General features: G+C 40.7%; 2 protein-coding genes across 8 annotated transcripts in view; one reads left to right on the top strand and one right to left on the bottom strand.

The window, feature by feature from the left end:
• Positions 1-4,936: 4,936 nt before the first annotated feature.
• On the top strand, positions 4,937-11,375 carry JCHAIN (joining chain of multimeric IgA and IgM). Its single transcript, XM_042470673.1, has 4 exons — positions 4,937-5,099; positions 7,809-7,944; positions 9,992-10,072; positions 10,717-11,375. The coding sequence occupies exons 1-4, from the start codon at positions 5,036-5,038 to the stop codon at positions 10,913-10,915; spliced, it is 480 nt and encodes a 159-aa protein (XP_042326607.1). The 5' UTR covers positions 4,937-5,035; the 3' UTR covers positions 10,916-11,375.
• Positions 11,376-12,987: 1,612 nt separating this feature from the next.
• LOC121930661 (protein FAM47E-like) overlaps positions 12,988-25,750 on the bottom strand; it is a 63,328-nt gene continuing 50,565 nt past the window's right edge. The window contains exons 3-9 of one of the 7 annotated variants that reach the window (XR_006103988.1): positions 22,413-22,573; positions 18,457-18,607; positions 16,609-16,806; positions 15,596-15,748; positions 14,552-14,629; positions 14,132-14,284; positions 12,988-13,730 (exon numbers count right to left, since the gene is read on the bottom strand). Coding sequence is in view for 6 of the 7 variants with exons in the window: in XM_042467296.1 (XP_042323230.1) it covers positions 14,207-14,284; positions 14,552-14,629; positions 15,596-15,748; positions 16,609-16,806; positions 18,457-18,607; positions 22,413-22,573 (819 nt within the window). In the remaining variant the exon portion in view is untranslated. Of the gene's footprint in view, positions 14,285-14,551; positions 14,630-15,595; positions 15,749-16,608; positions 16,807-18,456; positions 18,608-22,412; positions 22,574-25,750 lie in introns of all 7 variants that reach the window. The other 6 variants (XM_042467296.1, XM_042467297.1, XM_042467298.1 and 3 more) reach the window with 6 other exon arrangements.

The raw sequence follows: 25,750 nt of genomic DNA, 5'->3' as shown, positions 1-25,750 counted from the left end.
ACATTTGCAGCTTTGACTTTTGTGGATTTGATTATTTGCAGTTTTGATTAAGATGTAATCTCTAGGAATCTCTCGGTCCTCCAGGGCAACTCTGCCAGAAGTTGACCATAGAGTTGTACTGGAGGACCTAGAAGTTCCTAGAGAAAACACTTCTCTAGGTGTTTGTAGGTCCTCCAGCATGATTCTGATCAGCGTCTGGCAGATGTTGACTATAGAGTTGCACTGGAGGACCTGGAGATTCCTAGGAGTTTATCAAACTGGGGCTGATCTCAGCATTAAAGAAAGATTAAAGTGCATTTAAAGCATCCTGCAAATGAAGCAAAAATGGTGAGTAATTGCGTGGATGATTATCACACACAATTGCTCAAATAAAGCAATATCGGAAATGCATTGTCGATGAAATACTGAAAGTAAAAAGTTGCGCATTAATGTTTCTTTGTAACCACTTTAATGGTGGGATTTGTGTGGCATCGTGTGAAATTGTTACGTGTAATTACACGGTCCCCCCCCCCACCGGGATATCCATGGGATAAACTCCCAATCTCCTTCATGTGATAAACTCCCTAGAGAAGTGTTCTCTCCGCTAAAAAGAACTGGAAAACACCACAAATGAAAAAAAACAAAACAACACTTAGTAAAACAACAACACATGTCTAGGAACCTCTAGATCCTCTAGCGCAAGTCTATGGTCAACATCTGCTGAAAGGTATCCATAGAATTCTGCTGTAAGACTTACAAATGCCTAGAGAAGTGTTTTCTGTAGAAATATCTATGTCCTTTCAGCGTAACATATGGTGAAAGTTGGACATAGAGTCATGCTGGAGGATCCTAGAGAACATAATCAAATCTGCAAAAGCCAAAGCCGCCAATGTGGAAGGCCACCAATACAATGGTCCCTCCACATTCGCTGTGGTTAGGGGTGAATGTGGAAAAACCACAAATTAAAAAAACACTTTTCACATGAGACCTGTGCCCCTAACCCCAGCAAATGTGGAGGGCCCTCTTTATTTCCTTTTCTACTATATTCCATCACAGGCACTATTTTCTGAAGGGGTGCTTTTCTTAATGCCTTTCTTTATGTCAGTTAAGTACAGTATGACACAGAGGATAGAGAGATAAATTGCAACTACTCTCATTTGGATGATGCAATGCAAAGGACGAAGGAAACTGATAGAAGTGAGCTGCTGCCCCATCCCAAACCCTATGACCGATCTATGCAAAAGAAGTGCCCAGGTGGTGGTTTATTTTTAAAAATACCACAGAACAGGTGCAACCCTTGCAACCGAGTAAAGGCTGGCTCATCTGGAATAACGTTCTTACTGAGTAAAGGAAAGGAAGTGGAACTGTCAGGGTGGCCAAGCAAGGAAATGTGTTTAAATAATCTGTCCACAATACATTTGACACAGGAAAGAGGCACATCACTGACTCTGCTGAGCTAACATACCAATGGGGCTTGAGAGAATCATAAAAACATATTTGTTGAGCTATGACCGCAGAAATATCTATCTAGAATTCAAGTTGGAAAGAGCCCCCCCCCCCAAGGGCCATCCAGTCCAACTCTCTGCCGTGCAGGAACACACCATCAAAGCATCCCTGACAGATGGCCATCCAGCTTCTGCTTAAAAACCTCCAAAGAAGGTGACTCCTCCACTCTCCAAGGCAGTGTCTTACACTGTCGAACAGCTCTTGCTGTCAGGAAGTTCATGTTGACTTGAGTATCCATGGACTTTGGTATCCATAGGAGGTCTTTGGTATCCAGCGGATACCAAGGGCCCACTATATTCAGTAGTGAAGAAAGGGAAGGAGAGGTGGAATCTTCCCCTTCTCATTATTGTAAGAAAGAAGTGAGATCCACATTGAAATGCTGCAATTTGTGAAGTGCTCCTACTTAGAATATTCCACTCCAACACATCTCTCCCACCAAGATATCCACCCAACCCCATTCAGTCAACAGTGTGTGCCAACTGAGCATCCAGCTCTGTTCTTCAAGTGAGAATATAGAGTGTTTCGTAATACCTTGCCTGATGGAGATTGCAAAATCTTTTATATTTTAGTCCCTTTTGAATTGGCCTAATAAAGGCATTGCACTCTTCGGCAGCATCCCTAGTGTTGGTGTCACTCAGTGCGTAACTCATTATGTCACCTCCCCATTGACCTTCTCCCATTTCACACCATGCAGAATTTTTAGTCATGCTTTTTTGCACTCATGTTACTCGTAAATTGTAATTCCCATATACCACTGAATGTAATGCTGATAGTTGTGACATAAATAACTAGCAAAATTAAAATTATACCTTCAAATTACAATATCATGTGCACAACCTAAATGTGTTTACATATACATAGTGATATTTGGTTAAAATGTGATGTTTTTTTAAATATATATATATATTTTAAAAAACAAAAATAAATAAATTTAAAATTTCAAAATTTTAATTTTAAAAAATTGGACCTCTCCTTTCTCCTCCCACCGAGCTTCACCCCACTCCCACCATCTCTTAAAGCATTTAAAGGGAAGCAAATGAATGCCACAGTCCATTTCTGCCAAAAGGTAGGAGTTTGGGAAGCAGTGGTGTCACACCCCTCCTTTTAGGGTTCACATCCCCTGCACTCCCCAGTGATGCCACTGGCACCCTTATGGATCTTCAAATGAACTGGAAAAGGTCAAATGAACCCCAATTAGCTTCAAGGTATAAGAAATTATAGCAAAAAAGTTCATATAATTTGCTCAGCAGAGCAGGGAAAAATTACTTTTCGAACTGCACCTTTCAAAATGCTCCCGCCAGTTCAGCCAGCAGCCATTATGACAAAGATTCTGAGAGCCGTAGTCTAAAAAAAAAGCTTTCCCAAGCTCTGATCAGAAGTTATTCTCAGGCTCTGCAAGGCAGGCTGTTATTGTGCCACATGATAGCTTTTCTTTAGGACCTTATCAGACTAGACAAATCCCTCTAAGAAACAGGATTTAAACAGTAGAAAAAAACCTGCAAATGCGGGATGTTTTTCAGATGACGTTTCTTCCAAACAGCAATAATGTGAAAATAAAGTGAACGGAAAGTCACCAAAAATGACACCTTTTTTACTACTGGAAAGCACATATTCATAGTGGAAGAATGAGAGGATAAGAAATCCCACATGCTATGTGATGGTCAAAATCATTTACAGTGGATCCTTGTTATACGCTGGTGTTTGGTTCCAAGACCCCCTGTGTATAACAAAATCCGTGTATGCTCAAGTCCCATTAAATATAATGACATAGCAAAATGGTGTCCCTTATAAAAAATGGAAAATCAAGATAAATTTATAGTTTTTTGGAACATTTTCAAACCGTGTATGCTTGAATCCGTGTATAAAAAATCCGTGTATAAGAAGGGCCAACTGTATTTATTTATTTATTTATTTATTTATTTATTTTTAAAAATCCCAATGTGTTTCAGCCTTATCACTAATTGGCTTTTGGGGGCAGTCCTCAGCAATTTCTGGAGTTGCAGCCTGCACTTTCTGTACAAGTGATTATTAGAAGAACGATGATTAGCCTTCCTTTCTTCTAATAATTAAATGTCCACTTCTATAGGGAGTGCATACTACAATAGCAAACAGTAAAAGAGATTCCACTTCAACATTAGGAAGAACTTCCAGACAGTAAGAGCTGTTCAACTGTGGAACACACTCCCTCAGAGAGTGGTGGAGTCTTTAAACAAAGGCTGGGATGGTCATCTGTTGGGGATGCTTTGACTGTGTATTCCTGCATGGCATCAAATTGTACTGGATGGCCCTTGGGGTCTCTTCCATCTATATGATTCTAACTCCTGTAATTTCTGAGGATTGGCCCTAGAGAAGGCCAACTAATGATAAGGCAGAAACATAAAGAGATCTCTGAGCCATAAGCTATTCCCAGTTGTTGGCAGCAGTATGAATTTGTTAACATGGGGACGCTCAGAAGCACCATGAGGAGTGTGTGGACCGCACTGGGTGACACCACAGAGAGGGGATGTGCACCTGGTGATCAATGGCTGCTGATAGTGGGGGTGATGCCTTCCATTCAGAGTCTCACATGACTGCCCACCCAGCAGCCATGCCAGACTCTGAATGGACCATCAAGAGGCCACAGCATCACACACACACACACACCCCGGTAGCAGTTATCTGGCTTTTTGGCAGCTGGGGGGGGGCAGGCAAGTAATGCAGCAGGATGGACAGATGGACAAGGGGCAGTGCACCACCACCATAGCCCTTTCTGGACACCCGCACTGAGTGGCACCAATGACAGTGACACCACTGGGGACACTCAAGTCCTAAGCATCACATAGCATATATAAACACTGCCCAGTTACAGCAGTTTGATGCCACATTTACTGCCATGGCTCCAGCCTATGGAATCCTGGGGTTTGTGTTTGCTAGAATAATTTTCTAATTCATGTCCTTGAAGTGCAGTTTTCTGGCAGAGAATTCAAAGCATCTCGTGCAACCACACACACCACAATTCCATAGAACTAACCCATGCCAGTTAAAGTGAACTCAAAATGCTACCATTGTGTAGTCTGGATTTGGATATAAAAAACTCTACGTGACGATGGCCTACATCAAATGATCCCATAAGCAAAAATTATACAAACAGGTTAAAACAGCTTTAAAAATTAACAATAATTTAAGTTAAAAAATTAAGTTAAAATAAACCTAAAAAATTTACTAAAGATACTCTTCCAAGCCAATGTGTTTTATTTTTTAAAATTCCCCTTATTTACCTCTACATTGTAGATTAAGCCTTTTTTCTGTTTTTGTAATTTAAAAAATAATAATAATAGAAACTGATTTTTAAAGGGGGGGATATTGTAATCCTGCCCCCCCCAGCAGAGTTTTCTAAGAACAATTTTTCCTCCCTGATGAGTAAACTAGCATTAGGTTGTGGTTTCATTGCTTCCGGCTGCACTACACCACCCTTAGCAGCCTGAGTTGCTTGTCATCTATAGCGGTATTTTAGGAAAATCAGTGGACTGTGGCTCCAGGCATCACTTTGGTAGAGGGACACACTTTAAGGATGAAGTGCTATTGGATGTTGTGTGGTGCTCTGGCACTCTTTTGGGGAGCGGTTCTTGGAGCAGGTATGTGATACTTCTCAGGTAAAGCAAAAAATATATAGCATTTTTCAAAGAAATAGTCTGTTGTTGCATAAGGAAGAAAAAAGAAAAGGAGAAAAAGAATCTAGCAGCACTTTTAAGACTGAGCATTTGTGGGTATCAATCCATTTGCTCAGGTATGCTGATAAACTGATATCAAACACAAAAGTTTTTAAGGATGGTGACACACTTGTGGGAGTGGGATAAAATGTAATATAGGTTAAGTCTCCCTTATCTGGAATTCCAAAATCCTAACTTGTTCGCATGGGTTCCTTTGTTCGCCTTTGCTTCCTGGTGGTTCAATGTACACAAACTTTATTTAATGCACAAAGTTATTAAAACCTTTAGGCTATGCATATAAGATGTATGGGGAAAATAAATGAATTTTTTATTGTTTAGACTTTGGTCTCATTTCCAAGATATCTTGTTGTATTTATACAAATATTCCAAAATGTGAAAGACTTCAAAATCCAAAACACTTCTGATCCCAGTCAATTTGGGTAAGGAAGATTCAACCTGTAGGATACATAAAGATACAAATCAAAGAGCTGTGTGAAGTGACATAGATTTTCTTTAAAGTGGTCTTTTAGTACTGTACTGGTGAGTGAAAGCAATAATTCTGCAGACCAAAAGTCAGTTCCATTGAGGTCAAAGCCTTGAGGTCAAAGCCTTATCTTTTGTTAAATGTACAGTTGTGGGGAACTGTGTATTAATCGATATAGAGTGCCATGAAATCAAAAATAATATGTTACCTATGAAGGTGGATGTGTACCACAATATGACAGGCCAGTTTAAAAACTGCTCCATCAATTCAGGGAAATCCAAACCAGACATTTTAAAAGAAGGAATACTGGGAGAAGATGCTTGTTCTGTCCTACTACAATACTCTGCTATGATATAAAGGGGGGAAATTGTGCACCTCTATAGCTGTGTTTTGAAATAGAAATCACTAATGTTCTCACGAATAATGAAGTATTTGATTTGTTATTTATTAGTTAATCTATTGTAGTTTTCTCCAGATGTGTTGGACCCCAACCTCCACCATCCCAAGCCAAAATGGGAGTGGTGGGAGTTGCAATCCAACACATCTGGAGGACAGGGGAATCTTATCTAGCGTGAGAGCTGTCTTGGTGCTTTCCCAATCCAAATGGATTCCTTCTTTTAGTTTGAATTGCCAAGTGTTTCAGAGTTAACCAGCTTGCCTGCCATGCTTCAAGCAATTCTGCTCTAATTTGATTCTTATTATTAAGACTTTCCTTATCGACTTTCCATGGTGTGAATTAGCTTGCTGTGTTTAGTTTCATGGATGTAGTCAGATAATGTGAGCATATTCAGAAGCCCTACAGGAAAGGACCAAACCCAACAATAAATGAATCCCATACAGCCCCCAAAGTGATCATGATAAAATGAAGTCTTGTACAAAGGACTAAGAAGGAGAAGGTCAGAGGAGTCTTGCCACCTTTATTCTGATAGGCATTCTGCATCTTTAACAGCTGGGTAGCAGGCAAAATTTAAGTAGATGATATCTTCCTTTCTCATTGCATCTCTCAAAAAGGATAACCTCATCGATATCACTTATTTTTAAAAGCTAAACCTGTTGAATTTCTGCATCTTAGAATAATTAAAAACACAGGAGATCCATCAGTGAGAAGAGCTGGATGGGCAAAATAGCTGGATGGGCTAGAATGAAGTTTCTGGAAGGGAGAAAAGGGGAAATAACACTTTGCTTATCCTGCTTTGCTCTGCTCAGCTAGAAAGTGGGGTTCTGCTGTGGAAATAAAGAAAGATAAAGCACATGCTTTGCATGCAGAAGACTCCAGGTTTAATCCTTGGTATCACAAGTTCAAAATTCAGAGCGGAATGGTTCTCTGCCTGAGAAATTGGAAAGCTGCAACTGGCTGAATAGAAAATATTCAGCTATGTGGACAAATGGTCTAACTTAGCACAAGACTTCAAATATTACTTAGTATTATTATAGCCCAATTATCTGTTTGAAGTATAATCATCTGAACCTGAGAATGCCACCTGGAAGACCTTGAGTTTCAGTTTTCTTTCTAGTAACCTAAATTTGGCTTCTAGTATCTTTCAGTTGCGAATCTCAATATTACTGGTGTACACCGATAGCATGACAATTGGCTCTGTTTCACACTACACATTTTTAGCACTCTGATATCCCTTTAACTGTCATGGCTGCATCCTAAAGAATCTTCGGATCTGTAGATTTCATGAGGCACTATCAGAGAATTCTAAATCATAGAATTATACAATTTTGAAATTGGAAGGAACTGCTAGCGTCCAATACATTGCTATGCAGGAATACACAATTAAAGTACTCCTGAAAGATGCCCATTCAAAGAAAGTCCACCATCCCCGAGACAGTCTGTTCCCTTGCCAAAGAGTCCTGACAGTGAAGTTTTTCATGATGTAAAATCTCTTTTCTTGTCATTTGAATCCAATCAAATGTTTCATGCAATTACAAATCTCAAAATTTTATAGGATGCAGCCATGGCAACTAAAGTGGTATCAAAGGGCTGTTAACTGTATCATGTGAAAGTGGCCCATATCATATGATGATGATTGTGTGAGGCCTGCAATAACTATATGTATTCCCAATCTCTGACAAAATGACACCAAAGGATTTTCTTTTCTATTTTGTCTCCCAATCAATATGTTTTCCCACCCTTTTGTTTTTAGCTTTTTATGGGCTGGAACAAGATGAAGAGAAAGTCCTGGTTGATAACAAGTGTCAGTGTGTAAAGGTGACATCGAAATTTGTCCCTTCTAAAGACAATCCTCAAGATGATGTCTTGGAGAGAAACATCCGTATCATGTAAGTGGGACCTTGTATTCCCCCATCCTCATGTAACCAACATAGATACAAGCACAACTGGGAACAACAGAGATATCACACGCTCCCTCTTTATTTGGAGAAGATGAGTTATTCCCTCCCCTTCCATGCATGCTTTCTATGGCGAACTTATAATGGGGTTCATGATTCCATCTTTTGACACCTGCTCATGTGCCTGATGGAATCCAAAATCACTCCTAATTCAACCTGAAATGACATCATTTCCAGTTCTGGGATTCAACCTCCAAATGGCTGGATTTATAAGCCTTAAAAAAAAAAAAAAAAAAATTCAGGGAATTGTGAAGAGGAGGTGGAAATTCAAACTGAAATTTTAGTAGTTTGGGAGGTTGAGTGAAAATTAGTTTAGATTTCCCTCCCCCCCTCATTTTGAGAAGGTCTGTGGCCTTTCAAGGTTTATTGGAAAGCTTTGGGGGCCACAAAAAGGCAGCTCATGGCCACATTCAGCCAAGTGGCCATACTTTCTGTTAATCTGCACTAGTTAGTACAGAACACACATTCTCTATCACTCAGGATCTCTTTTGACTATGGTCCAGGGTCAGCCTTCTGCTGATCAAGTGGATCTCCACCTGACCCGGGGGGGATTCTGCCCTATCCTTGAAGCCACAGTTTTCCCCACAGTATTTTCAAGGGATGGAGTCCCTGATATCAGAATAAAGAAGTGAAGAAAGCCTCTGGCCAGCTCCATTTGTTGTTGTGTACCTTCTAGTTGTGTCCATCTTATGGTGACCTGATCATGGGTTTTCTTGGCAAGATTTGTTCAGGGGAGTATTCCCTTTTCCTCTGTGGCACATTTCTAAATCTGGATCCAATTTCAGTGATAGCCAAATTAATCTTTCTCAACAAGAAGAGTAAAGAGTTTGTATCACTTCAATTAAAACAGATTTTTCAATGAAAACCAATTTATAATGCCCCTAACCGATTTTACTGACAATTTAGCCAGAAACCTTTTGAACAAGTAAACTGCTACAGTGCTGTTAATAAAACTGATTGTCTTTCAGGTGCCCAGATAGTTTGTTTTGTGGTTTCCCCCTTCTACTTATTCTTCTGACTAGTAAGATTCAGCCACAGGGGCAGCTGGTGATTATCAGTTACCAGGTTGTTGCAGGTAGTGAGAGAACTCACCTCCAGATCAATTGTAAGGATTCCCTATTTGGCACAGCCAACTCAGAATGGCACAATGGCAAAACATAACTTGGATAATGGAAGAGGAGGCATGCTTGTCAAATTTGCAGGGGACCCCAAATTAGGAGGGGCAGGTAATACCCCAGAGGACAGGATCAGAATTTAAAATGACAGTAACAGATTAGAGAGTTGGGCCAAAACTAATTTGAATGAATGAATGAATGTATGTATTCAGGGAGAAATGTAAGATACTACACTTAGGCAGAAATATATGTGTGTGTGTGTGTGTGTGTGTGTGTGTGTGAAAGGCCCAGATATAGGATGGATGACACTTGGCTGACAGCAGTGCTTGAAGGGATCTGAGAATCCTAGTAGACTACAAGCTGAACATGAGTTTACACTGTGATGAAGCAGGTTAAAAAGTCAATATGACTGCAGTGCATCCACACTGCAGAAATAATCCAGATTGGTGCTACTTTAAATGCCATGGCTCCATTTTATAGAATCCTGGAATTTGTAGTTTGTTGTGGTATGAGAACTCTCTGACAGAAAAGGATAAATATCTCACCAAACTACATTTTTCAGAATTTGATAGCATTGAGCCATGACAGTTAAAGTGGTATCAAACTGGATTATTCCTACAGTGTGGATGCAGCCTATTATAAACATTAGTTCTTTGCCATCTAGTGATTACCTTACTGGTATTTTGATTCTGGCTAGCATTTTATCCATGACCATCCTCTGTTCTGGTTACATGCACATTATTGCCATATGCACTGTTTAGAGAGATAACCTCTCATTCCAGAGCAGTGGAGTTTCTAGTGCATTTCTTCTGAATGAACTGGTTTGTTGTGTCATTCTTCTTCTTTTTCTTTGCCTTCTCCAGAGTGCCTCTCACAGCCAGGGAGAACATCTCTGACCCCACCTCTCCAGTGAGAACCAAATTCATCTACAAGCTCTCCAAACTGTAAGGGCTTCTTTTGTTTGTACTTGGGTCCAAAAGGCTAAACTGATAACGGTTGCAAACTGATCAAATGCATGTTTGTGGCTGCAGAAAAGATGTTTTGTTAGATGTTGTAACAGATGCAGTACCATGAGAACTCCTTAACATCTGGCAATGTTTCACTTACAGTTGTACTGTTGCCTTCAGGCAATCTATCATGCCAGTCCTCCATGTGATGGCGCTATTTCCCACAAAGCATTTACATCAGTGGTTCTCAAGCTATGGTCCTCCACAACTTCAGCTCCCAAAAGCCTCAGCCTTGGCCTGTGGTCAGAGATCCAAGGAATTGAACTGCAGGACAAAGACTGAGAACCATTGATCTGCACAGCAGTTATTACATCTAATCAGGATATAAACCAGGAATGGGAAAAGTGGAATGGTAGGACCGGTTCTGCAAGGTATAGGCAATAAGTAAGTAGAACTTTGTAAATGCTGATACTTCTATATCAATAACAGAGAGGGAAGCTGGATGGGCAAATGAACAAACCAAGAAACAACCAACCAACCAACCAACCAACCAATATCAGAATGTAGTATTCAAAAGTGCTGTAAAGATCTTTTAGTTAGATCTGTTGACTAATGCCTTTACTCTGCTGTCTCTGTTTCAGCTGTGACAAATGCGATTCAGATACCAATCCAAAGACTCAGCAGAACATTGGGCAGAGCAGTCTGTGCAGTGACCCAGAGGAACCCTGTTACACCTATGACAGGAATAAGTGCTACACAGCACCATGTCTCTTCAACAATGGTGGGGAGACCAAGACCATTGAGTCAGCCTTGACTCCTGACTCCTGCTATGCGGATTAGAGCTCAGCCGTAATGGAGGGCCATATGGGGCAGTGTTATTTCAGACAAACTTGGGTTGCTGTTACACCACTTCTGGGTAAATATCCTGGGAATTATAGTTTGGTGATGGGTACTGAAAAATCAGTGTTATAAACCTTGAATACTCCTCATAGGACTATAAATCTCTTGGGTAAGAGAATTAACCATCTGAGACTTCTTCATGCTAACCTCTGTGCTTAAAACAAACAAATAAAACTCTTTCGATGCATCTGCAGAATGCTTTCCTTTTATTCATTCCTCTCCTCAACTGCTGTAGTTTCTTCCTCTTTATAAAACTTATTTTCTCCTTCTCATCTGTATTATTTACAGTACCTGCTGAGTATATGTACTCAATAAATATGTATCTTTCATTATCCCCTCAGTCACTTCATTGGGACTGAACATTACAAATCAGAGAGTCAGTGTTGGTTCTCCAACTGGTATGAAACTGGCCACAGTTTAGAAGTACTTAGTTACATTTTGGAGTGATGACAGTGTATTAAAAAAATAAAATTAAGAAACAAGAGCATATCATCTATGATGTGGTCCTGCAGTTCTCTGAGACAATTAGAAATAGCGATGTGTGGCCCTTTGCACTCTATTTCCACCATTACTTAATGCAGAAAGACCCTAAAATATTTTTGTGAACCTCAGTTCCAGAGTTTTCATGCCAGAGGATAAAAAACAGTCACTACAACCTCCCTGTCCTTTGTTTTATTTATTTTCATTATTTATCTCTGTTGTTTCCCACCTTCCTGCTTCTTTTCCTTGGCAGCAGGAAATTAGTCAATTATAGTCAATTTGCTTCGGAGGAAAAAGGATGGCAGACTCATTGTATCTTTGTAATATAGTAATTGGTTTATGCAGAAGCGTGTCTGTTGACATCAGATTATTTATTTATTTAATTACAAGTATTTGTAATGGATCTAAACATTTCAAAGCACTTTACAGCAACAGAAAATATATAATGTGCACAACAGTAAAACGCATAACACATCAAATGACATATAATATTTGTACAGTTGGCCCTCCTTATCCATGGATTCCTTTTCCACGGATTTCATAGAATCATCTAATCATGTCCATGGCTTGAAAATGTTTTAAAATCTATAAAATTCCAAATAGCAAACCCTGATTTTACCATTTTATATCAGGGACATCATTTTACTATGCTCTTGTATTTAATAGGAGTTGAGCATCCATGCATTTTGGTATCCACAGGGGGTCATAGAATCAAACCAAGGGCTCACTGTATAGTTCATGAAAAGATATTAGGGTGAAGTATACAAGAAAGGCTTCTCTAGATTTCTAATGGGCATCTAAAACTAAGGACATCACCACATGAGCTCTGTTCTCACCGCAGTCGCATTGGTTAATGAACATGGAAACATACCAGTTTGAAAGCAGCCATTATCATGTCTCTGCAATAGCACAACTGGGCCTGCTTCTGCTATTGAGTTCTCTATTAAAGTGCCCCTTAAACCCACCTCTCTGCCCTATGCCCTATCTGGCGTGCCTTTCAGGGTTTTAAAATTATATTTTATTTTTATATTTAACACTGTTCTGGAGTTATGCTAACACAATATAGGTAAAAATAAAATAAAATAAATAGGAAAAAAATAAAATAAAGGAAAGCAGCCTGCTTGGAAATAGTGAGGGAAAGGAATGTGAATGACACCATGATTTTCTGATGCATTTCTCCCAGACAGAAATAATGCGAAAATAGTGAATGTATAGTGGACAAAATCAACACCTTTTTACTTTTGGGAAGTTTCCAAAAGTAAAAAGGTGTCGTTTTTGTCCACTTTCTGTCCACTTTATTTTTGTGTTATTGTTATTTGGGAGAAACGTCATCTGCAAAACAACCCACATTTGCAGTTTTTTTTCTACTTTTAAATCCCATTTCTGAGTGGGATTCGTATAGTGTGATAAGGTCCACAGCCCTCTTTTCCTACTACCTTCCTCTTTACCAAGCATTATTGTCTTTTCTAATATGTCATCATATCTCATTATATGTCCAAAATACAATAGCCTCAGTTTGGTCATTTGGGCTTCTTCAGAGTGTTCAGGCTTGATTTGCTCTAGGACCTTTTTTTAAAATCTTTTTGGCAGTCCATGTTATCTGTAGAACTTGCCTCCAGTGCCTCATTTCAAATGAGTCAAATCCTGTAAATTTCAGCTGTAACCTTGCTTTTGCATTTTTGTCATTTATTTTCTTCAATAGCCATTGCAAGTCTTTGTTATTTTCTGCTAGTAGTATGGTGTATATCATAAATTCTGATAATTATAAAGTATTTGACCCACTACACCACAGTCAAAGTGGCCATTGGGGACCACTTGTTAACACAGGTAGTCCTTGTGGCTGGCCGCCTCACTCAGAATATTACATTCTCAGGCAGGACTGTTCAACAAAGTATTGCTAGGTGAGTCGACATGATCTGACCATCAAATAAGTAAGAAAAGGAAATGGAGGAAGTAGATCCTTCTACTGTACTTCCAGCAGTATAATTTCAATCACTAGCCATAGTCCATTATAAATATATGTGAAGGTGTCCAAAAGAACCTCAAGCAGCTAAACTAACTACACCTGAGAGTTCTTCCTCAGTTAAAGCTCTAGGATAAACCATGGCAGGCTCAGATTTTCTTCAGCCTTGACACACTCCAGTTTTTTATACTGATTCCTTGCAGTTCGTGAAGAACCTCCTCTGAGCTCCTCGCATCTCTAAAATTCTTTCATGGGGCTCCTCAAAACTTTTTGTCCAGGAACATCTTGTTCAGCAAGCATCTGCCTCAGGAACTAAACCAAAACATAAATGTCAGTATGTTTGTAAAAAGAGCTGTTAGATAAACATTGGATTGAGACAGGGGATACTTTGGGCCCTCCAGAGGTTTTCAGATTTCGGCTCCCAGAAGCCAAAGCTGGCAGAACAGATGATAAGAGATTGTGCCATGGTAGATGATAAGAGACTGCAGTATTCCCCAAATCTCTGATTTTCCAACCCTACTCTGGTCCATTATGACTTTGGCCCTTATTCTCTTGATGGAGGATGAGGAGAAGTTTATAGATGTGATATTAAAGGAGAAGGTGTCTCTGAACCAGTGAATGACATCCATATCATTGAGGCAGTGAATCAACTTTGTTTTTTATTCCAGACTTTATAAAGGAGCCATCCAAGATGCTAAAAATAGGTTCAGTACCTTGTAGAGTTCCTTTAAATCTTTGGTCTTCCACCTGGACTAGAGTCTGTTGGATTGGGATAGTTTCCCAGGGCATTAGATCCTATTGGCAGTTATCTTTAGATGGGCTTGCAAGACAAATGGCCTGAATTTCTTGCATGTATCCCTCTGAGACTATAAATGCAAGGAAAATTCTATTGCTGAAAAGTTTACGAACAGCATTTAAGTCTATATTCTGAAAATATATTCAGGTTGCTTAACTAAGAGATTGTTTTGTGTGGAGGAAAAGATCAGCCATGCTGGGACTCACCACATCTTGGAAGAGAAGTAAGGAAGAGAGAGAAGATTATCCACATGTTCACAGATCCCTAGTTTCTGGGAGTTTGGGGGGTCCCATGGTCTGGCTGCCCAAATACATTGATGGTTGATCACCATGCTTACCTCTGGAATCTGGTAGCCTTTTGTTTCGAGAAATTCCTTAAAAGAATGAATTGCGTAAAGCTGCACTGTCTCAGCATCCTGCAAAAGCATGCCAAGGTCAGAGTAGGTATGGCGCACCTTTGAGCAACTTTCCCAAACCTGGTGCTCTGTAAATGTGTTGGATTAGAACTCCAAATCACCCCCAGTCAGTATGTGCAACCAGGTAGTGGGCATTTTTCTCCAATATATCTGGAGGACACCAAGTTGGAGAGGAATGCACTGAAGGTCATTCTTTTCCCCACCACACACTGTCTACTTGCTCCTCCACTCCCTGATCACCCTTTGTCTCTCTCTGTCTTTCAGTGGAGAAATGATTCTTGATGTTCCCATTGTGCTATGAGAGAAAGCAAACGGGACACTTTCTCTCATAGGGATGGGTGCAGTACAACCTTTCATCTGTCTCCTTGCACTTAAAATCTCTCTTACACACATACACCTCTCAAGAGGACTCTGGCACAATTGTAACAAGTTTGGCTTTTGGAATTACTAGACCCCTGTCTGCCTGCCTATGTAATACAAAATGGCTTGGCCCCCACTTAAATAGATCTTGCAGAAAGGGGTATTTATTTCATTCCATCTTATATAATGGGCTGGATATTGCTAATTGTTCTGCTTGTGTATGTGTGTTTGTATGTTTAATGAGACACCTTTTAATTTGGTTTCAATTTTTCTATTCTTTAACCTTGTTTTGACTTTTGCATCTTGTGCATTTTTAACAATGTCTTTTTTAATTTTTGTAATCTGCCTTGAGTTCCAATCTGGGGAAAAGATGGGATTTATTTATTTATTTATTTATTATCCCATCTTTCTCATGAAAGGCAGCTTACCAAAATATAATAATAATAATAATAATAATAATAATAATAATAATAATAAATTTAACACAATTAGTTGGGTTATCATATAAAAAGCCATTAAATTATATTCTAGTTGCTCGCAATATCGCATTATCAATGCAAGGTCTCTCACTTAGAAAAAGAGACCCTGCTAGGTATCTGGGAATACCTTTTCCTCAAGTGTCTGTCTTGAATTCTGGATGCTTGCATTCTTTGATTTGGGCTCTGCTAAAGGCTCATTCCCTTTCTGCTTTGTCCAAGTCTTTGGGTCCAAGTACCAGGCACCAAACCTGATCTTTTCCCACTTAGGCTGGCAAAATTCCTGTTCACATCAACAACAACAACAACGACAATTACAAACAGCAGCAAGAGCAAATCATTTCTAATTGCATTTTTATCTCCTCCTCCTCCATTCTGCATGGGAGAGTCATAGGCTGTTTCATAGAACCATAAAATCTAAGAGCTGGAAGGGGCCTCATAGGCCATTGAATCCAATACCCTGCTCAGTGCAGGATTTACAGCAAGAGAGTCCCTAGCAGGCAGCTGTCCAGCCTGTTTTTAAACATGTCCAGAGAAGGAGGCCCCACCACCACTCCAGTCAATTGGTTCCATTTCTGGACTGCTCTTACTGTCAACAAGTTTCTTCTAAGATTGAAACAAAATCTATTTTCCTGTAAGTTAAAACTATTAGACCTAGTCCGGTCCTCTGTGACAGCAGAGAACAAATCTCAACCCTCCTCTCTGAGACAGCCCTTGAGGTATTTAAAAGAGGGCAATTATCATCATCATTGTCGTCTTCATCCTCATATCTCAGTCTTTCCTTCACCAAGCTGAACAAGCCCAATTTCCCCCCATGTGTCCTGTTTTCCGTACTTCTTATCATCCTTGTTGCCTTTCTCTGAACCTGCTCCAACTTGCCTATATCCATTAGCATGCTTGGATAGCCACTTTTCATACGTTTTCCATACCAAAATGTTTTTTGAGGGAGGGGATCAGACATTGTTGGACAATGCAGTCTGGAGGAGAAGTAAAATGGCTACTGGAGCCATGGAACATGCCCACTCCTGGCTTAGAGAAATGGTCATCTCTTCATTTCATTTCAAAGAGAGAAAAAGCTCTAACAACATGTCTTCCCTAAAGAGCCAAATACCTTTAAAAAACAAAGAAACAAGGGTCACATACCTTTGAATGGCTGCCTGGCTGAGCAGTTCTTTGCACAGTGGCCTGAACTGGTGGACTTCCAACATATGTCTGCAGTTCTACAGGTAAATCTTTCAGCTCCAGAATATTTATAGGAACAGAGGTAGGAAGCCTGGTCTCATATGCTCCATCAAACAGGCTTAGAACAGCGGCTTCATCAATGTCATACTTCTCTCCTCCCTGGAAGGATCATTCAAACTGAGCACATATTTTCCAAGCAATATTTATTTCTCAGCAGCACATACTGTATACTATTATTTCATAATAAAAGGGAAATGTTATATCTTGTGCATATTTTAGTAAATCATATTTGTAAACATGTTTGTAAATCATGGCACACATACAATATAGGTCGAGTCTTCCTTGTCCGAAATGCTTGGGAACAGAAGTGTTTTGTATTTCAGGTATTTTTGATTGTTTATTAATCTGAGAGAGGAGGGATTTTGAAATACCTGTATTTGCATATGCCTACAAATAATGAAATATCTTGCTGATGGGACCCAAATCTAAACACAAAATTCATTTGTGTTTCATAAATGTTTCATAAACTTTATACACATAGCCTAAAGGTAATTTTATATATTTTAACTGATTTTTTGCAGGAAATAAAGTTTGCATACATTGAAACATCAGAAAGCAAAGCTGTCACTATCTCAGCCACCAATGAAAAAAGTTATGATTTTTTTGGAATAGTTTGGATTTCAGAATTCCAGATAAAGAAGACTCAACCTGTATAAAATGTATGTATATATTGAAGAAACTAAAAACACCAAACCATGGGGTTCATATGTAAGGCTTAAATTTCACTGGTATCTAATCTACATATGCAGACTTGGTTTTATTATAAATTTAACTTCTCTCCTAAAAAGGAAGAGATGGGATGAAATAGCAAGGCCCTTAAGGAAGAGATTCCAACAAGAACAGAGATTTTCATTAATCACCACAAAGACCTGCTTGTCAATAAGAGCTGTTTGACAGTGGGATAGCCTGCCTTGTAACGTGGTATAGTATCTTTCATCGGAAGTGTTTAAACAGAGGTTGAGTATCCACCTCTCAGCAATGGAGTCCTACATAGCAGGAGGCTGAATTGCATGGCCCTTGGGGTGCCTTCCAACTCTATGATTCTCTGATGAAAGTGTTCTTCCCCTGAAAGACCATCTAGCTTTGTTTCTCCACTGTTCAGTGCCAACTTCCTGAGTTTTCAGTGTGTCATGCCAACAAGGGGGAAAAAACAACCCTTAAACTTCTTATAGAATTGTTGAGTACCCTTTGGGTTTGCCCAGTCAACCAATTACTAACCCATTAGGATATTAGGATTGCCATAAATCAGAAATTATTTGAAGACACACAACATCACCACCAACAAGGACTGAACAAGGACTCAGGCTAACCAGAAATTATGCACACATTTACAATTCCGATTTGCATGTTATACAACACAATTTTCAGCCATTTAAAGCGCATCAAGGTATATACTGAAATACATATCCAGAGGAGAAACATGTTTTACTACTTATTCTCCGAGGAAACAAACATTTTAAAATTCATATTCAAATAGTATTAAATCTGTACTTCAGAGATAGATTTAAATGAAAGATTAAGAGGAACGTGAAATAGAATTAGGACAGAAACATATGAATTTGGAATAAATAGGTTTATCCATCTCTAGAAAAATATTGCCAAAAATAAAGATAATTCGGGGGGGGGGTGCGGGGGACTGTTGTTATTTTGCAATTTTCCATGCTTTCATTGCCTTGTCAACACACATACTAGAGGAATGAATCCATCTGGGCTCTGAAAAAGATTAAATGAAATCATTATTTTACTCACTAGAGATTCAAGCCAGCTGCAAAGCTCCCTCGTAGCTCGCTTTACATTCTCACTGAGAGGTGGAATATAATTCAGCTTGGCCTCCCTTTCTCTTGCTTCTACTTCCTTTTTGGAGAACCAGGTGTAAGGATCCTTGACTTTAGAGTCCTTGCTGTATAGAAGACATTGCCAAAACACTCTGATTTACAGCATAAATACTGCATGCATATTTACTCAAACATAAATTCCATTCTGTTCAATTGGACTCATTCCCAAAAAAGTGCACATAACATTGTAGCTTTATTCCTCTTACATTTAGAATATAAAAACAGGAGTGGCGGATGGATCAGACCAAACGTCTATCTGGCATTCTCTTGAAACAGTTTTATATTTGTAGTATATTCAATGATCTGTGCTGCGTATTTTGTGTTATTTTCCATTATATCTCTCCATGTGTGGTTTTGTTTTTTATTGTATTTTAATATGGTGGTTTAGTATTTTATATTATTGAATAGTATATAAATATTTTACAGCAGGGGTCGGCAACCTCCAGCCCACGGGCGGGATGCGGCCCGCGGAGGCCTCCCGACCTGCCCCTGGCTGCTGTTGCCGCCGCCACCGCCGGTCACGGCTTTTCGCCACTCTGGGCGCTGCCAATTTGAGCGAAAAAATGGCGGCGCCCATAGCGGCCTCTGGGGCTATGGGCGGCACCATTTTTTTGCCCAAAATGGCAGCGAAGTCTCACGTGACCTCGGGGAAGGTCGTGCGAGACTTCGCTGCCATTTTGGGTGAAAAAATGGCGGCGCCCATAGCGGCCTCTGGGGCTATGGGCGCCGCCATTTTTTGCCATGACGGGCGCTGGCGGTGGCAGGGGGCCTCTGGGGGGCCCTTTGCCGTCACTGGGGCCCTCCAGGGGGCCTTCCAGCGCTGGCGACCCCCACCAGCTTTTTTGCTGGTCTCTGACGGGGCCTGGGGCCCCGTCAGGGGCCAGCAAAGATGGGGAGGCCTGGCCCCCGGAGGGTGGAAGCTCTGCCCTGGCGTGCGGCCCCGCCCCTGCAGGGTGGAAGCTCCACCCCCGGCACGCGGCCCTGCCCCGGAGGGTAGAAGCTCCACCCCTGGCACGCGGCCCCGCCCCGGAGGGTGGAAGCTCCACCCCTGGCACGTGACGCCACCCCGGAGGGTTGAAGCTCCACTCCCGGCTTCGGCCCCCCAGTCGCCTGAGGGACAGTAACCCGGTCCCCGGCTCATAAAGGTTGCCTACCCCTGTTTTACAGCAACAGTTGTTGTAAACAACAATAACAACACAATAAACAGCTGCCAACCAGTTGTCTTGTCCACCAACAAGACAAAAGCACAACAGCACCAGAGCTTGGAAAAGTTACTTTTCCACAACCCCTCCCAGTAGCCTGGTTACCTGGGGAATTCTGGGAACAGCAGGCCAAAACAGTAACTTTCCCAAGTTCCAAAAAAGCACCTTCCATTGTCCTCTTCAGCAAGAGATGTTCAGAAGCATACTCCCTCGCTGGAGGTAATATATTGGCATTGTGACAAGTAGCCATTTCTAACCCTAAAGGTTATCTTCAAAGTTAATTAAACCCAACATGGAAGACCAAAGGACTGAGCTGCCCAATTTTCAACTTCTGAGGAGCTCTGGAGGCAGGATGACCAGCTGTCCTCCTTTTCCAGGACATGTCCTTTAATTCAACTGTCTGTCCAGGTGGAATTTCAAAATGTCCTTCATTTTTGGGCATGATTAAGAAGCATACATTTACACTGAAATTAGTGTTTTTAGTTTTTATTGCATAACACCTTACATTTTCCTTGAATGTCCTACATTTTGCAGTGCCTTACCCTCCTTTGCAGTTACGATATCTGGTTACCCTGTCTGGAGGGCTGCCATTTTGGGTAGCCAGAAGTGGCACCGTCCATGGCACTTCTTGTGGCCCATGGGACCATTTTGTGGGATAGTTTGCTGTTTCAGCCTAGGAAGCCCCCTGAAATAGCTTATAATGGCCCTTCGAAAACAGGGTCTTAACCTTTTAAAAGGCACTTTTTGGCCACAAATGACCAAAATGTCATTGGCTGAAACCAAAACCATGGCTAGGATGGGAGGCCTCAATGGGACCCTAGGTGGCCCACCAGACCAGACGTATCCCCAATGAGCCACAGACTCATGATTCTCAACACTGATTTAACCTAGCTCCTTGCTTAGTAGCATGACTAGTAGCCATTCCGATACCTTTATCCTCATAAGCCTTGTTTTTAAGAAGCACTTTGATAAGTCAGAAAATTATGCAGCCGAAACTTTACTATCACTACTTTCCATACGGAGTACAGCATGGCATAGTGGTTTGAGTGTTGGACTACCACTCTGGAGACCAGGGTTCGATTTCCTGCTCAGCCATGGAAACTCACTGGCTGACTTTGGGCAGATCACACTCTCTCAGACTCAGAGGAAGGCAATGGCAAACCCCCAATCTTGCCAAGAAAACCCATGATAGGTTTGCCTGTTGCCATAAGTTGGAAATGACTTGAAGACACACAACACTTGCACAAATTCCTTAGCAGGAAAATCTTTGGCAGCAAAAAATTGTGTATATTGGATGGCATTTACAGGCACACACAAAACCAATATATATATTTTTAAATGTACAACCCACAAGTATAGGCTACTTTTATTTCCCTAAAAAAAAAATCCTCCCGAGATGCTTAACCATCTGGACCCACAAGGTGGCATTCAAGAATTCTTAATGTACAGTATATGTGTAATCTCTGTTTTTACCTTGCCTTCTTATAGAATTCAGTATTTGAAATGAAGGAAATGTTTATTTGCTGAACCTAAGAACCCATCCATTTATCTTCATAAGAGCCCTATGAGGTAGGTCAGACTGAGAGAATTCTTGGTCAAGGTAACAGTATCATGGCTCAGCATGGATTTCTCAAATCATGTAAAATGAGACTGGGCAAAGTGTGGCCCATGATTTGTGTGGGTTCAAAAGATTTTTTTCAAAAAAACCAACACCTTTCCTCTTTTGTTTGGCTCCAAAAGGACCCAGAATTATGTCTGGGGGGTGTGGACAGCATTTCCCCCATGTTTAATTTAGTGCAAGTTTTATAAGATGTAATTGCACTAGTTGGATAATGATAATTGTTGTACTTGTTCTTGTTATCATTCCATCTTTTCCTGTTCCTAATCTGGGACTCAAGGCATCTTTTGTTGCTGTTGTTGTGTGCCTTTAAGTAGTTTCTGACTTATGGTGATCCTAAAGTGAACCGATCGTGGGGTTTTCTTGGCACGATTTTGTCCAGAAAAGGTTTGCCATTGCCTTCCCTTGAGGCTGAGAGTGTGTGACGTGGCCAAGGTCACCCATTGGGTTTCATGGCCAAGCTGGACATCAAATCCTGGTCTCTAGTCATGGCCCTTCACTCAAACCACTATGCCAAAATAGCTCCCCAAGGCAGCTTACAAAAGACAAAAAAAAGGTACAGCTAAAGAATTACATTGATCAAAAGTTAAAACATAATTTAGCTATCAATGATATTAAAAGCTGTTAAAAAGAGAAAATACAAATAGAAACAACACAGCACATACTAGCCCTCTCCCTCCAAGCAGTCAGTCCTCAAAGGCCTATGAAACAAAGAGGTCTCCATCAGCTTAGAAAATAATAGTTCTGAGTAAATTTGCTTAGGCATGCTGTTGTTTAGAGCCAGCATGGTGTAGTGGTTTGAGTGTTGGACTACAACTCTGGAGATCCTGGCTCAGCCATGCAAACCCACTGGGTGACCTTGGACAAGCCACACTTTCTAAGGTTCACCTTAGGATCACCATAAGCTGGAAATGACTTGAAGGCACACAACAACAGCAACGTGTTTTGGGGATATCCATCTATAGTTGCTGCAATACCATCATTTCAGTGAGGTTATCATTTCTGGTAGCTCTTAAATGTTTCCTTCACTAGGTATTACGTAATACTCACTGGTTGGTGAACTTGAACTTTGTTCGTCTTCTTCTTTTGTTTTCCAACGGAGACTTAACTGTAGAGGAAGTGTAATGCTCCTGTTCAACAAAGCCTGTATCAGCTTCGTCACTAACTGGAAGCATTTCTGGATCAAGGATACCAAGAACCTCCTTGAAAAGCTAAAAATGAAATAATAGGAGAAAAAGAGTTACAGAATGTACAAGTATCATCAGAAGCGTTTCTCTGGAGATGCATGATGCATGATTTCCGAAGAGCTGGGATAAGTTACTCTTTTTAGGCTGCTACTCCCAGAATTCCCCAGCCAGCATGGGAAAGGCTTCTGGGATTTTCTCTTGCATCGTTTGTCAGAATAATTGGCCAGACTTTGGCTGCTATGCAACTTAGTGGGTGAGTTTGTGGGGAGCCATGTTTGCTTCTCTGCTTTAAGGCAACAAAGACTGAATCTGCACGGCTCAGATGTAGCAGTTTGATCCCATTTTAATTGCTGTCGTTTGTCCCTCAGAATCCAAATTTGGGATAGTACTTAGACTAGGGGGAGCAAGCATGGCATGACATGGTGGTTTGAATGTTGGACTATGACTCTAGAGACCAGGGTTTGATTCCCAGCTCCGCCATGAAACTCACTGCACAACCTCAGCCTCAATGGTAAACCTCCTCTGAACATATCTTGCCAAGAATCATGCCATGATAGGTTTGCCTTAGGGTCGCCATAAGTCAGACACACCACACACACTTAGACAAGGGCTTTTATTAAGGGAAGTGCATACAAGAGCTCTCTACCAGACTCTTCTAGGTGCCTCATCAAACTACAAATCTCAGGATTCTATGCAATGGGGCCATGATAGCTAAAGTGGAATCAAACTGCTGCAATTGTGTAACATAGATATCTTCGGGTCAGCCCTGCTTAGTAATTTCTCAGAAATGTTCAAGTAAAGAGTCAGAGTTGAACAAAATGCTGTAAACAAAATGAAGCAATGAAATCTAGGAATCCCCTTCCTTTCTTCCATCCTTCCTTTCTTTAAACCAAGCTGGAATTGCCCAGTGTGGGGCTGGGGTGGGTGCGATTTGGATGTGAGAAACAGTAACAGGAAAAGCATTCTCTTCTCCTGTTTTGTTGGATTGATTTTAGTTCATCTGGTCTGATATGGACAACTTTGTGCTGTATTGTGGGAGTCATTTCCACACTCAACAGGAAACGCAGGGCATTGACAGAAGGGTCAAGCCAGGCCTGATGGAAACTCCCAGAGAATTCATTTAACACTCATCAAAACAACAAAGACTTGTGCTGCTTCAAAGAAATCATTGCTTATTCCCCAAACAATAACTATCTGTATATATACTTGCAGCTAAGGATGACATTATATGCATTTGATAAAGTGGATTCTACTCTTGTTGCTCTTGTGTGCCTTCAGGTCATTTGCAACCTATTGCGACCCTAAAACCCTATCATGGGGTTTTCTTGGCAAGATTTGTTCAGAGAAGGTTTGCCATTGCCATCCCCTGAGGCTGAGAGGGTGTGATTCAGCCAAGGTCACCCAGGGGGTTTCATGGCCGAGCAAGGAATCAAACCCTGGTCTCCAGAGTCATAGTCCAATGCTCAAACCACTAGACCATGGAAAGCTTATGGAATAATGATTTTTTTTCTTCTTTAAACTGTCACATTCACAAGAGTCTTTGCTGTTATTCTGCAACAGACTAGCATAGATTGAAGCCCGTTGCCATGCTGAAGAATTAATACAGTTTGATACCACTTCAACTGCCATGGCTCAATGCTATGTGAGATATTTAGCCTCCACTGTCAGAGAGCTCTGGGGCCACAACAAACTTTCAGAATTTCTTGAAAATAAAAAGGAGCGGCTTTTGTTGGCTTTCTGTTTGGATTATTTTCACGTTCTCTTTCACACAAATATTGTCTCAAAAACAACCCGTATTTGTGGTTTTTTCCTACTTTCTTTTCAGTTTAACCCCAAACATCATGTGAAAAACAGCCTGCAAATGCAGGTTGTTTTCATTGTAAATCTAATTTCTGCATGGGATTCATCCCGTGTGACAAACTCCTATGATAGGGCTGCCATAAATTGAAATCAGCTTGAAGGCACAGAACAACCATGAACTGAAGACTTTGACAGAAGGCACTAGGAGCAACCTTCGACATTCTAGGGAGCTACCTTAGACAGTTGACTGTGTGTGTGTGTGTGTGTGTGTGTGTCATGTTTAGGCAGCAAATTATTTGTTATTTAATTTCTTACTGTAGCATTTTATTTTATTTTTTTACAGTGATAAGGTAAGGTGTGTATGGGATTTTCCACTTCACCGGCACCAACTGTACAATGACCTGGATGTCTAAAAAGTGCAAACCATTTGCTGTTGCGCTCTGGTCAGCCAAATGTCTGAGGCTGGTGCTGTGGTGGACATACACAGTCAAGTATTTTATGAAACTAATGAACTCATTGATGCAGCTGCAAATGAAAGGAAACTTATTGGAAAGTCAGGGGAAATTTGGGCTTCATTGTGAAATGGGCTTGTGACAGCCTACAATTTATAAAACAAAAAACAAAAAGAAGAATAACGGCTGGGGAAGAGAACAGCCTTGAGTCTAGAGCACAAAATGTGCCAAAAAAATGTTAACCTCCTGCTCCCTCTTGGCTGAAATCTGTATTGTATGTTCTTACAAATTTTGGGTTTTGAGTTTGTTTTGTTTTTTGATGCCTCATATGGTAAAAAGAGGTGGAAAGCAGGGTTTGAATCTCCCTCTCAGCCATGGAAACCCACTGAGCGATCCTGGAGAAGTCACTCTATCTCAGCCTCAGAGGAAGGCAAAATCAAACACCTCTCTGAACAAATCTTGCCAAGAAAACCCTGGAATAGCTTCACCTTAAGGTTGACACAAGTTGGAAATGACTTGAAGGAGCAAAATAACAACAGCCATGTATGGTAAAAAAATTCCCTCTTACAGGAATAACTCCTTATCCCTACTATTGCTTGCAAAGGGGGAGATCTAGCAAGGGAAATTCCTCCCAACGTTTGGCTCACTCAAGAGACAATCTCCTATTAGTTTCAGTATGAGAAATGGGGCATCATAGCACTAGTGCACAACAATTATTCAATGTGAAGTCGAACGCTTTCATGGCCAGCATCCATAGTTTTTTCTTGGGTTTGAACTAAAACCTGGAGACATATTAATATTTATTTATTTATTTAGGTATTTCTATCCTGCCCTACAGCCCTAATGGCTCTCAGGGCAGCTTACAATTAATATTTTTAATCAGACAGTTCCCTGCCCTCAGGCTTACAATCTAAAAGACACGAAACAAAAGGAGAAGTTATTAATTAGT

This window comes from Sceloporus undulatus, chromosome 5, assembly GCF_019175285.1.
Source record: "Sceloporus undulatus isolate JIND9_A2432 ecotype Alabama chromosome 5, SceUnd_v1.1, whole genome shotgun sequence".
Classification (NCBI taxonomy): domain Eukaryota; kingdom Metazoa; phylum Chordata; class Lepidosauria; order Squamata; family Phrynosomatidae; genus Sceloporus; species Sceloporus undulatus.
Note: the sequence above shows the minus strand (reverse complement) of the source record. Positions and strands in the feature narration are given on the sequence as shown.